This window comes from Oreochromis niloticus, linkage group LG8, assembly GCF_001858045.2.
Source record: "Oreochromis niloticus isolate F11D_XX linkage group LG8, O_niloticus_UMD_NMBU, whole genome shotgun sequence".
Lineage (NCBI taxonomy): Eukaryota > Metazoa > Chordata > Actinopteri > Cichliformes > Cichlidae > Oreochromis > Oreochromis niloticus.
Window position 1 is genome coordinate 21,794,981 of NC_031973.2, and position 13,536 is coordinate 21,808,516.

At 39.6% G+C, this 13,536-nt stretch overlaps 1 protein-coding gene across 1 annotated transcript in view; it reads right to left on the reverse strand.

The window, feature by feature from the left end:
- The window catches only part of snx29 (sorting nexin 29), a 137,658-nt gene that overhangs the window by 47,455 nt on the left and 76,667 nt on the right, over positions 1-13,536 (reverse strand). Inside the window, exon 16 of the mRNA XM_019362793.2 lies at positions 366-482. Within this exon, the coding sequence (XP_019218338.1) occupies positions 366-482 (117 nt within the window). The remainder of the gene's footprint in view (positions 1-365; positions 483-13,536) is intronic.

Here is a 13,536-nt window from a genome sequence, read left to right on the forward strand (position 1 = left end):
ATGACCAGACGTTGGTAATCTGTGCGTTTTTCTTGTTAGTGTAGAAAGTAGTGAGAAAAAGTAGCTCTGTCTGTGTACTGTCTAACAAGAACAATGGATACTTAGTATTAACATCGATAGCCATCAAGATCAGGAGAAAGTCTCCCGGAGAAAATCAAATCTCACCAACAGAAAATGAGAAAGAAGATAACCATTATTGACGCCACCGACTGTTGGGAAAATGAGCGGAGGGATGGACAAACAAACAGGACCAAGTGGAAATGAAAATCAAACAGCATCAGCGGGCGAGTCAAAGAAGAGAAAAGGAGAAAACCCGCAGAGAAATCAGACGAGACAGGATGCGTCTGTTGCTGTGTGCCACTCACCGGTCCTCTCAGGTCAATGAGCTCCTGTCTCATCTGGATTATGAGGTGGTCTTTGGCCATGAGCGAACGGTACAGGCGCTCATTAAACTCTATCAATTCCCCATGCATCTCGGCCACCTAAAACACACACAGAGGAAGAAAACACAACAAGCCACTTGAATTAATCAAACCATGGACCACTCTTCTGCTGGACACAATTATGTACAGTGTAAAATAATTTAAAAATCATGCGTAGGAGTCAGAAAACAAAAAATTAATCGTCAGTTTATATGAAAATCGCACAAAAGGCAAACACACTCCAGTTAAGACATAATGGATAAGGACAGCAGGACAATTTCCAACAGACATAGGAATGATGGAGGGAGAGGAGGTGAAATTAGCTCCCATCCTGTGTGTTCTCCTTCCTGCCTGCTATTCAAATGTCATCAGCTCTAACTAACCTTGACACAATGTTATTCTGTGTGTGTGTGTGTGTTCATGCAAATACAGCCAAGCTATCCAGTGTGTGTGTGTGTGTGTGTGTGTGTGTGTGTGTGTGTGTGTGTGTGTGTGTGTGTGTGTGTTCCCCAGCCTGTCTGCCTAACCAGGCTGGACGCTGTGGACAGGTCTCTGTCAGGAGACTGACAGCTGTGACACACACTGTGCTGTATGGAGGACACCTGCTGTCACAGCCACTTGGAAAGAGCGCCGTTGCCGGCTGACAGGTGAGCTGAGCATCAGTGTTGCTCCAGTGCTGACCTTCATACATTAACTTTATCCCATCGCATTTAGAAGCCACACACTGCCATAAAGAAGAGGGGAGACTTCTCAAGTAATAAAGACAAGAGTGTTGACGATGATATTAAATCTGTGGTTCCCTGAATATTTTACAAAATAGTTTTATGTCAAAGTCGATTTGTGTTCTTGTACCAGGCAAGGTATAGCAAAATTGCAATATAACCAAAGGAAAACAGTGAAAAGAGCAACAGGAAAGGCTCATTTCAAACAAAGGTGACAGTGAAAGTAGCCAGAAAATGTTTTTAACCAAGAAAAATGAAATATTGCAGCTTTATTTATAGACTATGTGTGGCACTGGAAAAACATTTACACGGTAGCTCTGATGTTGGTGGGCTGCGATCTTTGTTGGCTCTGAGGACAACAACTCTGTTTTTCATTTACGTTTTTCTTCAACTAGGTGAAATCGACTGAGGTTGTAGAAGTGGACTGGTCCACTTTTACAAGCGTCTGCCATTTAAACTTGAGTTTGTCACTTTATCGGTTAGTAACATAGATTGAAATTAAAGGGGCAGTATTATGATTTCTCTTACTCAATACAATATAGTAGATGTACTGTTACTGCACATCTTTCATGCCCTATAAGGTCAATGAAAGTGGATATCATTAATTTGGTCAGAAAAACTAAGTATGAGCACACAAGCCCAACCTACTTGCTGTTTAAACCTTGCATTTGTAAGAGAGAACCAATTAGGAGACAGCCGACTTACAATCAGTGCAAAACAGTTTGTTTTACCAGTGACTGTCACTGCCAGAGACAACAGTGCTGTCGGTCAGGGAACAACTGACGCATTCTATAGGTAATTTGTCAACATTTATTGAATGTTTCAATATTGTATCAAATTGACTTTTCAGTTACCATGACAACCACAAGACAACAGCAAAGCTGCAGTGGCGCAGAGACGAGTTCTGCCACAGGAACAAATAACAAATCTCCTTGAAATCTGAACGCATTCAACTGGACAAAAGAATGAAATTTCAAAGCCGTTGTGATGAAATCAGGAAGTATAATTAAAACAGATAAAAATACATAAATAAAAAAGAAAAAGACGACGCAGAATAAGCTAGTGTTAAGTATTCAATAGTGATAATGGGTTTTCTTGATTGCAAAAGAGTTTGCAGGTTTTGTCTTGATTGTCAATTGCTGTATTTATCTCAGTAAGGCCGCGGAGCACAGATCACACTGACTCATGATGCCTGCCGTGTATCTGGTATAAACCGTGAGCAGGAAAAAATAATTTTGCCAACGTAGGTGGAGATGTTAAAATGCTCTTTTAGGAGATACTGCTGTTCGCTTCTGTCACAGCTTTGTTATTTTCAGGAAAACAAAGTCATGTGTTAGACTACTATTAGATTGAGAAAGACCACTAAACAAAGTAGACACGATTAATTTTGTGTTATATGTACAATCTCAGCACATTTGTAGACTTCAAAGGTAAAAAGGGAAACATTAACAACAAATAGACACCTCCAGAAGAAAATGAAGCCACTCAACGGTTTGTTTTGATAAGTTATTGTGTTGATGTCGCCAAAGTTTGTGTTTCAGTTTTGCTATTACTTAGCACTCATTAGCATTAGGTGGTGTGTGTGCCAGTGTAGTCTATAGATGTAACTTGCTTGCGTTAGTTCATACATTTATATTCTCACTTCTCATCCGAATATGGCCACTCGTGCCAGAAAAACGGAATAAACTGGTGAAACTCTGATTTTCTCAAGCTTTGTGCCAGGTTTTGTTTTTGTCTTCGGGTATTCCACATTGAATAATTTTGGTCTGGCATTACAAATGTATGTATAATTTCAGAGATATTATCAGTACTGCAGATTTCATCCAATGTGATGCAATAAATAAGCACTGTTTGCAACTCTACAGTCACAACGATCGTTATCTACATAGTCGTAAAAGTATATTATATATATCTTTTTTATTTACCTGTGAAAAACAGCAGACTGTTAGGGGACCTGGGTCGTCGACCCAGTGGTTTTGTGTTTTTGGTTCTTTGATTGGGTTTATTATATTTTTAGCTTTCTTTCTCTAATGGGTTATAGGGTTGCTCTGAGTTTAGGTTCTCTGTGTGGTTTATGTTAGAGTTTAGAGTTTTAGTCTTTTGGCTTCTGTCTGTGTTTCTTAGTTGCTGTGTCCCCTTGTCAAGTCCGCATCTCTGTGTTATGTTTCCTGTTTTACTTTGAAGTCCGTGTCTCGGGTTAATGTATCAGGATTTGCTTCCCTTGTCTCGTTAGCCCTGATTTGCCCCAGCTGTGTTTCCCTTCTGTCTCTCATTCACTGATTGCTCCCTCTGTGTATTTAAGCCCTGTGTTTTCCTCTGTCCATGTTGCAATCTACCCTCATCCTGTACTGTGTGTTCTGTTTGCCAGCCTGGTTAGTTTTTTGTATTTTTTCAGTTTAGTTTTTGGTCTGGTTCACCATTAAAGCTGTGTTCGAGCTCACCTTCTTCGTCTCCAAGAGTCTGCACTTTGGGTCCACCATTCCACTCCTGCCTGCACACAGCCTCACATGACACGGACTTATTTTTCTTCAGAATTCTGTTTGAGCTCTGTTGATACTCTGGCTTGACGCTTTTTGTTTAAGCAGGTATACCAGTGTCTCAGTCAATATAAAAATGTCTCTAAATAAGCGAGGCAGTATAAATCACTGGATCAGACAGTGCTGCAAAGCAATAAAAAACAGCTGATGGTAATCTTTAAACATAAAACATAACTGACTGTGGCTCAAAAATTAATCCCCCAACCCTTAAAGTTTCCATCTCTCTCCTGAGCCTTGACATTTGTGATGAGACGAGATGAAGATGCGACATGATGTGTACGAATGAGAAACACAAAATCAAATTTCAAGTTCAAAGTGTGCGTTTGTAAGCCCAGGTAAGACAGGGAAGAGTAAGCACATGTATGCTTAACACCTTTGACTGCCATGCAAGCCATTCATCACCTCTATTTATTTAGCTGCCATGACTCTTAAACAGGACATTATAAAGGAGGGAATTAATTTTAAGCGTGAAGAAACCCAATTAATTCTCAGTGAGAGTGAGCTAATAAGTTTTTCTCTGGCTGTAGATGTGTGCATGTGTACAGTAGTGTATGTAGTATAGAGTATCTAAGTGTGCATGTGAAAATGTGAATTGCAATTTTACACGCCAAACACGGGACTGCATTAAGCAGTAGCTACGTGCTAGCATTGCCAATTTGTTTCACCAGGCAAGGTCATCTCCTCTGTGTTATTAACGCTTCATTAAAATGCACAACTAAGTTTCAGCGTTCATTCACTCATATCTGGACCTCACATGCAACGGGCATTACTCAGTGGGCATTATCACACTCTTTAGCTGACCTTTCTCTAGACAAGGCCACCCAAAGCCTCAGTTCAGAGTTGCATCAGCCAATAAATATCTACAGGGTAGCAGCTAATTAGTGGCTTTTGAAATTTCATCACAAAATAAACAAAAAAAATCAGTACTTCATAAGGAGATTATGGAGATTCCAAAAGTTAGCTTTAGAGTTCAATTTGATGGCATAAATGGTTTAAAAGGAAAGGAAAGTATACACATACGGTGTGGTAACATGCCAAACAGTAGCAGAGGGAATACAAATAATATACATACAACACAAAGTAATGAGCAAACTAGAGATATGATGCAATTTAACCCTTGCAGACACTGTACTGCTAGAAAGAAACCGTACTCCCCATACTCTTCCCTGTCCGACCTGGGCTTAACAAATCAGGTTAAAACAACGTCCTCCTGGGAAACCTCAGACATGGATTCATGTTGATGTTACACAACCAACTAAACACTGCTGCAGACACAAGAGGACAGGACAATGCGCCTCACCACAGTACAACAACATGACATGACAAAGAGCCCTCCAAAATTTCCAGTCTCTCCCACTCTGAGTGAGAATCCATAGCTAGTCGAAAACTAATCCATGAAGGCCCCACTCTACAACCTACAGCACCCAAAATACCCCAGGACACCATCAGAGGTCTCTTGTGTCAAAGCTGTTGCAGGTGGCAGCTCCAGAGTTAGGATGGTGGCAGTGATCTGTGTGTATGACATGTATGTCCTCTTTCTCCACCTTTGTTTTCCTCCTAGTAACTTCTTAGCCTCAAGGCTGATGGACTAGCTGACAATTTCCATCAAGCAGCTTCAAACTCTAAAACTTTCAGTGTGGAACCATAAGACACAAGGAAAAACCCTGACAACTCAACAAGTCTGAAAAATGGAAGCTGACAGGCAGCTGTTGTAGAGCTTTGTAAAGCTTAAAGTCATGGTCGCATGGCTCAGGTAGGGATATCCAGAGGATATCCTATAATCAAAACTGAGAACCAAAAGTGACCAGAATGAGCTGCAACGGCCTGCCTGAGGAGGTAGGACAGTCTTCTGTGATAACTGCACTCCCCTGCTCCAAACTAGGATGATTTAAAGGTGCTTAGGTTTGATGAATAGGCCAATTCTGAATATTGTGCATGATAACAGCAATGTCAGACTTATACTCGCTGACAGTTTCATGCTATTGCACTGTTGGTTATTGCAATACCTTGGGGGCCGAGGACACATACAAGCATTTTAGTGAGAAGCTGTGAACGTGAAACATTACTTTACAAGGTGCTTTTAATTAGCCACGAAGCCGAAGTTTAATTGCTCATTTTGCAGAATTTCATTTGCAAGCAATTAGATTTACTAATGTAGGAATAAACACATTCATGGCTCGTTGCATTTACTGGAAGCTGTGCTAATCAGATTAAAAATGATCTAGCAAAAACTCTGAAGGACAATATGCCTTCTCTAATTATAATCTTGCAGTATAACAGTATACAGTACTATACTTTTACGCATTTGTAAAAATAAGTGGAAATGAAACTGCAACTCACGCTGTGGTTTTTCTGGGCTGAACGAGTCTATCATTTTAATTTTCTATGAAACTGATATAATTTGTACCGTTAGCAGCACTTAAGTGGGATTAACAGCTGGAACCTTTAAATAAAACAAACGAAAAATCTGATTCAACTCATTCTCTTCCTCTACCATTAATAATGACAAATATACTAAAGCTCTGTGATTAAAACAAATACCTTTGTTGGTTATTGTGTATGTAAGAAAGACAAATTGCTTTCATTTATTCCAGCTCTGTGACTCTGCGAAGTTGAAGTGTACGGCTTAAAAGCAAATACAAGGCAACATTTATTTTTAATCGCACTGCGTGAGCCTTCACCAACCTACCAAATCACATCAAATATTTGAATAAATTAATCAGTCAAGTTTTATGTAAGGATGTCATAAAAATAGCCAGCAGCTTAAAAAACCAAAAACACACTCATCTTAGCTTCAAATGCCTCATCCAATGCAGATATATCCAAAATAAGGTAATGACTGACTGTAAGTGAAAACTGGACTACAGAAGAGCAGAAGTCTCTCTGTCAGGCATGCGGGGCTGGTTTAGTAAGATGCACTGCCTCACTTCAGCAAAACTGCCACCCAAGTGATGTTGACCCCATACAGTAAAGACTCCCTGCTCAAAGACCCGCTCGCACAAGGACAAACAATCTCACGGAGGAGGATAACGCCTTATCCTTCTCTGCTTCTCTCCACTCCCATCTCTACAGAATCTCTCTGTGCGCCTCTCCCTCTCCTCCCGTTTATGATCTGATCTGAGCTGCGCCAAGCTGAGCTGGCCTGAATAAAAAAAGGCAAAGATGAAGCTGAAACCCCCAAAAGAAGAAAACAGACAGGGGGGGAGCAGCAGTGGTACAGCTGACCCAAAACCTAATAACCTTAATTACACATACTATAAATGGGGTGGAGCAAAATTAGATGGAGAGGAGGGAAAAGCTCATCAGGACAAGAGGAAACAAAAGGGAAAGCTGATATCAGGGTTTGGAGGTCACAGGCTGTGGTACGGTGGCAATATTTATGCGTAGAACTGAGTAAAACAGGCATAGTGGGTGTGTGGGTGTAGGGTAATGTGTGGCTACATACTGACTAACAACTCACTACCACATGAGTGTGCATTGTCCCTCAGTTTCTGAGTCATATCCAGCCCTCTATTAAGCTATGAGGTACCAGTTGTTCAGTTTTTACAGCAAGTACATTTTGTTTTAAGTCGGCAAAATCGTCGTCCGGATTAACATTATAGTGATTACAGGGATGCCAGGCTTCAAAAAGACCAAGATGTCAATGGGCAAAAAGTCAAACTCTAGCCTTCACCAGTGGGTGATGTCGAGGTTTTATTTGCATGACATTTATGGATTCAATAAGTAAAATTGTTTTAGGAGTTGCTGTCTGATACCGACCTAGAAACCATCATCAGAGGACTGTCTATGGACGCCAGCAGGGTGTGCTGTGATAGAGTACACCCAGACTTCTCCTTTCTTTTTAATACTTGATTTTAAGTGAGTTTCTGGTGAAGTGGAGGCCTGTTAATTGGAGTGACAACTTGACATGAATACTCTGATTACAGAAGACAGAGAAGCAGGTGCAGCAGCACAAACTGAACCTGTTGTCTATGAACACAAAACCCTTTTTTTCTTGTTACATTTATCCACTTTTTAAAGTTCGCACATTAGTATGTGCTCAGTTCAAAGCCAAGCCTGACTGTTTCCTCTTAAATAACAGAAAGCACTTTCATAATGTTCATACTATTTTGCTTTTCCAGGAAATTAGAAGGTAGTGAGCAGCTGGAGACACAAAGAGAGGGGATGAGCATGAGTCAAACTGGCACCCATGTCCCTGTTATTTGGCAACTACACTGCATCAATACAAGCAAACAAACAATGCAAAAATCATACGTGGTTATAGATATTATGAATCAGTAACAGACATTGTTTCTGTTAATACTTCCTCAAGTAAAATTCAAGTCATCTGTCTCCTTCCCAGTGTGTCTGAATCATTTAAAAAATAGTGTGTTGACTGTGAGATTACATAAACTGTTCATGCAGATAGGAAACCTAATAAAAGGCATCAAAGGTTCACTTAAACTTTAAACTTGGGTGAGACCTTAACCATAATAGGGCCAGTACTGGGCTTCTTTGTACATCTAATAAATGCAGCTTGGGTCTCTATGTGCATCTCTGAGTCACTTCAGCACAGCTGCTCCTTAAGAGGAAGAGACACAGCTGAGAAATGAGGGAGGGGGGCAAGAAAGAGTGTGAGAGAGGACAAATATAGACATCACAAGCTGTGCTGTCCACTCTGAACTGAGGTGGAAAAAAACAACAACATACAAATAGAGATGGAGAGATGCGTTAAGAAGTGTGAGCTCATGAGAGCGGAAGATGGGCCGATAGAAAAGCTAGAAATAGAAGTTTATGGGGGGAAAAAAAAGAAGCTAAATGTGTCTCGTGGTACAGACGTGGGTTTTTGTCACTGCGGCATCACACGGCGAGCTGCCTGTGCACTTGGATCACACATTTTTTGATTATGCAGTATTATTACTTTGAGACGCTACAGTGATGACAATGTTAAAGTACAGTCTGTCAGCTTTAATTTTAGGGGTGTTTTCATCACATGCGGATGAGCATTCAGGAAATGAAAGCCCTGTCTTGGTAAATGTTCTCGTGGCCTACACATGCCAGAAGTATTTGGGTGGATTAAGATTAGGTTTACATTGGAAAAGTTGTCACTTTCACTATCAAAACTTAACATTTTAATATACACTGACAGGAATTTGCCGGGATGAAGATTGCGGATTAAAACAACACTCAGCTGGTAGTTATGGATTATTGCAACACATGTTAAATGTTTTCTCTTATTTGTGGACTTCTGTTCTTCCATGAATCTGAAGGGCTGATCTGTGTTTGCTTTGTGGTGGACAACCAGCAGATGTTTTGCTAAGAGAATGAGACATATATGTGTGTACAGGGTGGTGAAAAAGTATTTTCTCCATTTCTTAGGTTTTTTTTTTTTTGTCTAATTTTAATTAGTGCTGTCGCGTTAATCTCGTTAAAATGACGTTAACGCCATAACTGCATTAACGAGTTACCGCGGATCGCCCTGTGTGTGGGGCTGCACGGCGTCAACGCGTTAGCGCGGTTAGCTCGTTAACACGTTGACGCCATCCAGCCCCAGGCACGGGGTGATCCGCTGTAACTCGTTAACGGAGATTTGCCGCCGTTAATGCAGTTATGGCGTTAACGTCATTTTAACTAGATTAACGCTGACAGCACCAATTTTAATGTAAAGATAATCCAGGTTAAAGCCAAGCATTTCATATTTGATACAAGTTTCGTGAATTTTTGAGACTTTTACATCATCATCATCATCAGTGTGATTAAATCACGGCATGATGTGCCACTTTTAGAGATGTTTTAGCCTACTTCACTGTTAAAGAACACCTCTCACATGTCAGTTTTTAAAATCCCAACGTTAGTTTATGAGCTGGTTCCAGGTGATAGTTGTCAATTTCAGGCAACAAACAAAATGTTGTGACCCACTGAAATGATCCAGTTGTTTAAAAAGCTGCTAAGAAGTTCAGAGATAAATCTGCCAGTGTCTTTAATATAAACAGTATATGCATCGTGTGACGCTTAGCAGGCACAATGATGGAAACTTGGAGGAACCTGTCCTTGGAGAAAAGATACTAAGACTGGCTAAATAAATTCTGTTAATCAGTTTAGGCTCTGGCTCAACCGGCTTTTCAAATCTTACTCTGGTGCTGCAGAGCTTTAGTACAGTAGCAACACTCAGGACTCCAGAAATCATCAGCCGAGCTCGATAGTAACAGAGATGAGCTGCGTAGCATTAATATACATTGGCATATTGAAGCTCCGTATCAGGTACGCTGTGTTTTAATGCTGGTCTGGTGTTCGACTGCGTTACAGGTCTTGAATGATTCATCTGAAGATGAATAAAAATGCCCACAAATAGTAACTGAAATCATTAGTGCATTAAGGTTATGCAATCGAAGACATGAGAAAGCTTACCAGTCCAATCTGAACAAAGAAATCCATAATTCCTATAAAAGAGAGAATTTAATGCTCTGAAAGGCTTTTGTGCTCAGAGCGTGTCTGAACACTTCAAAGCAGATTCACCTGCATTATCTGAGAAAGAATAATATGCATCATGCAATATCTGGGCTACTCAAGGGTCACATTCACTTGCATTACACAGCGAAGACAAGGAGAATTATAGAAGCATACTGGTTCATATTTTTCTGGTTATTAATATCGCTCTTCTGAGTCAGTAGCTTGTAATTGTTGCACTTGTTCTTGATGTTGTTTATGGTTAATTAATGAGCTCGTGGATCAAAGGGAGAATCCCTGATCCCACTGGAAGTTTCGACCTATATGTCTTTTCTACCCTGCAACAGCAATCTCATTCTACTTATCAGATAGAAAACACTCAACACACTACGTACCGAAACAAGATGAAAAATATCTGTAGTGTAAGACGCGACAGATCACTACTGAACAATCTGACTAATGATGACAGAGGATTAGCCTAGTTAGATTACAGCACTACTGTATGATGCACCAAGCTCTCAAAATGAGGACAAAAATTGGCTGTTTAAATTAAAAATGTGCAATTTTCAAACTACTTTCAAACTCAAAAGAAATATTAAATGTTTCAGTACCAAAGACTAATTACTACATAATTATTAATCTCACCTTCCAGCTTGATTAATGGTTACCAAAATTAAAATGCCTGTTTTGGATTTTTATCAAATACATTTTGTTAACAAAACAAATAATTTCATGCTTTTTTAAAAGCCCCTAAAAACACAAGTAGTTAAATCTCTGTCTATAACGTGCAATTACATGCCTAAATATGAACTATTTAAATTAAATGAAAAAAGAAATCTCTACATATCTAATCTGCTTCAGCAGCACTTGTTGGATTTAATTAAACTGACATTTGAAAAGTGCCCTTGTGTGCATTTTTTTAATCTGGGTAAAGACTTCTTATCGTTAGCGTACAAATTCAGTGGTTATGGCTAACAAGGTGTTTTATGAAGTCACAGTGACCTTGACCTTTGACCACAAGATTCTCATCAGTTTTCTGATTTCAAGATTTTAAGAAATTACCAAAAAGTGTTCTTGAAATATTAAACGTATGGATGCAGTAATAATGCTTTTGCCTTATGAATGAAACTGCAGGACACTATGTACATATTGCAGAGTTAGACGTGGCTGTTCTTATGAAAAGGATCATCACTGGGCTGGTTTGTCAGGTGACAGGTGGGCACGTTAGAAAAAGAGCATATTCATATGATAAAAAGAGACGCAGTAGTCTGTTGTTCGCCACCGTTTCCACTTTTTAAAATGAGACTGCAGCCTATTTGTAGGCGACATTAAGAGGTTCTTAAAAAGATCCAAATTGGTTTTCAGAAACACAAAGAACTGATTTTACTCAAAGGAGTATTTGAACATCTCCTAGTGGCTTAGAGGTTTCCAGGTATAAATCTGAATTGCCTAAAGAGCAGTAGAACTCTAGCTTTTTAAAATCATAACTAAGGAAGAGTTTTTCTTTAAAACTACTTTCCTTTATTTATTAATTTTTTTATAGGAGGACATTTTGTGCAAAACGTTCAATAATAACATCCTGAAAGGTTGAGTTAAGTTAACTTTGAGTGAGTACTGAAGTACTGCATAAAAGCCCCAAGTCTCTCTTCATTTCTTTATAGTTTGCTAGGAAAATGGGAAATGGTTGCAGTGATTTATTGGAATGTGCAAACATATGAAAACCTGTATGAAAAGCAAAGTTTCAGCAAGGTTTTTGGAATTCTAACAAACTTGAGTCAATATTTGGTATGACCACATGTGTTTTTCAACACGGCCTGAACTCTTAGGCATCTTTCTGGTCATTTCAGTAAGGATAGGCTCCAAGAATAGTTTTCCAGGCTTCTTCCCTGTCAAGATAATTCCCACACTGTTCCAGTAATGTTGAGGCTGGGCTCTGGGGGAGGCCAATCCATGACTGATAGCATGTTTTTCTACCCAGGTATGCTTGGACTGCATTGGGAGATAGTATTGCATAGGATCAAAATAAAAAAAAAATGGCGATTTTCTCTGCAGTTTTGCAATTTTGACAGATTGGCCAACACCCTTGGCTAAAGTTGCAGTCCCAAACCATTTTATTCTAAATTTTCAGCTACTGGTTCTTTGGGAATCACCTCGTTGCCGCAAAAATACTATTTTATGCCTGACAAACTGTTACCTCTGGTATTATTTGCTTATTCATCTAAAGGTATGATTGCACTGTTTGCTCAAGGCCATTTAAAGATATTACAAGAAAGTGTGCTTCTTTGGAAGCAAAATACAAGGACATGAAAGCTGGCTCGAGACTTTTGCAAAGTGCTCTGTCGGATCAGCTTCACAATTGATAAAAAATATAATTAAAAATGAGCAGTCACATCCTGGTGAGTGTGCATGACTGGAAGCCTGATAAGTTCATAGAGGTGTTTCTGTACTGTACACCTTCAGCCTGCCACCAACAGCCTGCATGTGCTGATAAGACGATGTGTTACATCATCGCCTGCCCCTTCTTTCCTTATCGCCCGACACTCACAGATCGGTGTCATGCAGTTTGGGTGTTTCTCAAAAACCTCGGTGGAAATCTTTACTGCATTATGCAATGCATTGTTGTTGTTGTTTTTTTATTATTCACAGACAATGAGAAGTACAATGCCATAAAGATGCAAATTAAAATGGTTATGTCTTTATTCCCTGGAGTCGTTGCACTTGCTCCCCCCTCGTTTTCATCTCTCTGCATCTGTCTGTCTTTCATGTCCTTTTTGTTTATTTCACTCAGAAACAGATCCACTGGGATACGGTGAAGTGCTTGCACACTGATAGCTTTTTTTAAACCAGCTTTGATCAGACATTCATGAAGATTTATGATAGGAATTCACGCAGCTGGCGAATGCACTGCAAGCACGCGTGAACACGCCAGCATCACCCTCTGATTGACACAGCAAAGAATGAAAGGAAATAAGTGAAGAGTGAGAGAAAACAGATTGTGGCACCAAAAACAAAGGCTTCTTACTCACTGAGACAGTTTGGTTAGATATAGGTTGAATGAGTAAAACAAAAAACCTTTTAAACAGATGATTTAAAGAGATGATTTTAAGATGGGATAGGCAGACGGGCAGAGAAATCATACGCACAGCTAGCTGTTAGTCAAAGAGCAGACAGGCAAACGCAACCATACCAAAGAATTTCCAGATTTTTGACCTACATTACATTATAACGTTAGACGCTTTTCTTGTTTATATTCATATTCATCATGCAAGATATCATGTTTTCTTTATATGCAGTGAAACATGATCTATAACCAATAAGATTTGCTCAAAAAGTTCTAAAACTCCTCAGATACAAAGCAAAAACCTGATCTTGAAAGTTTCATTTAATCACATTCAATCCATGCTCACCATGGATGGTGAGCAATTTGTG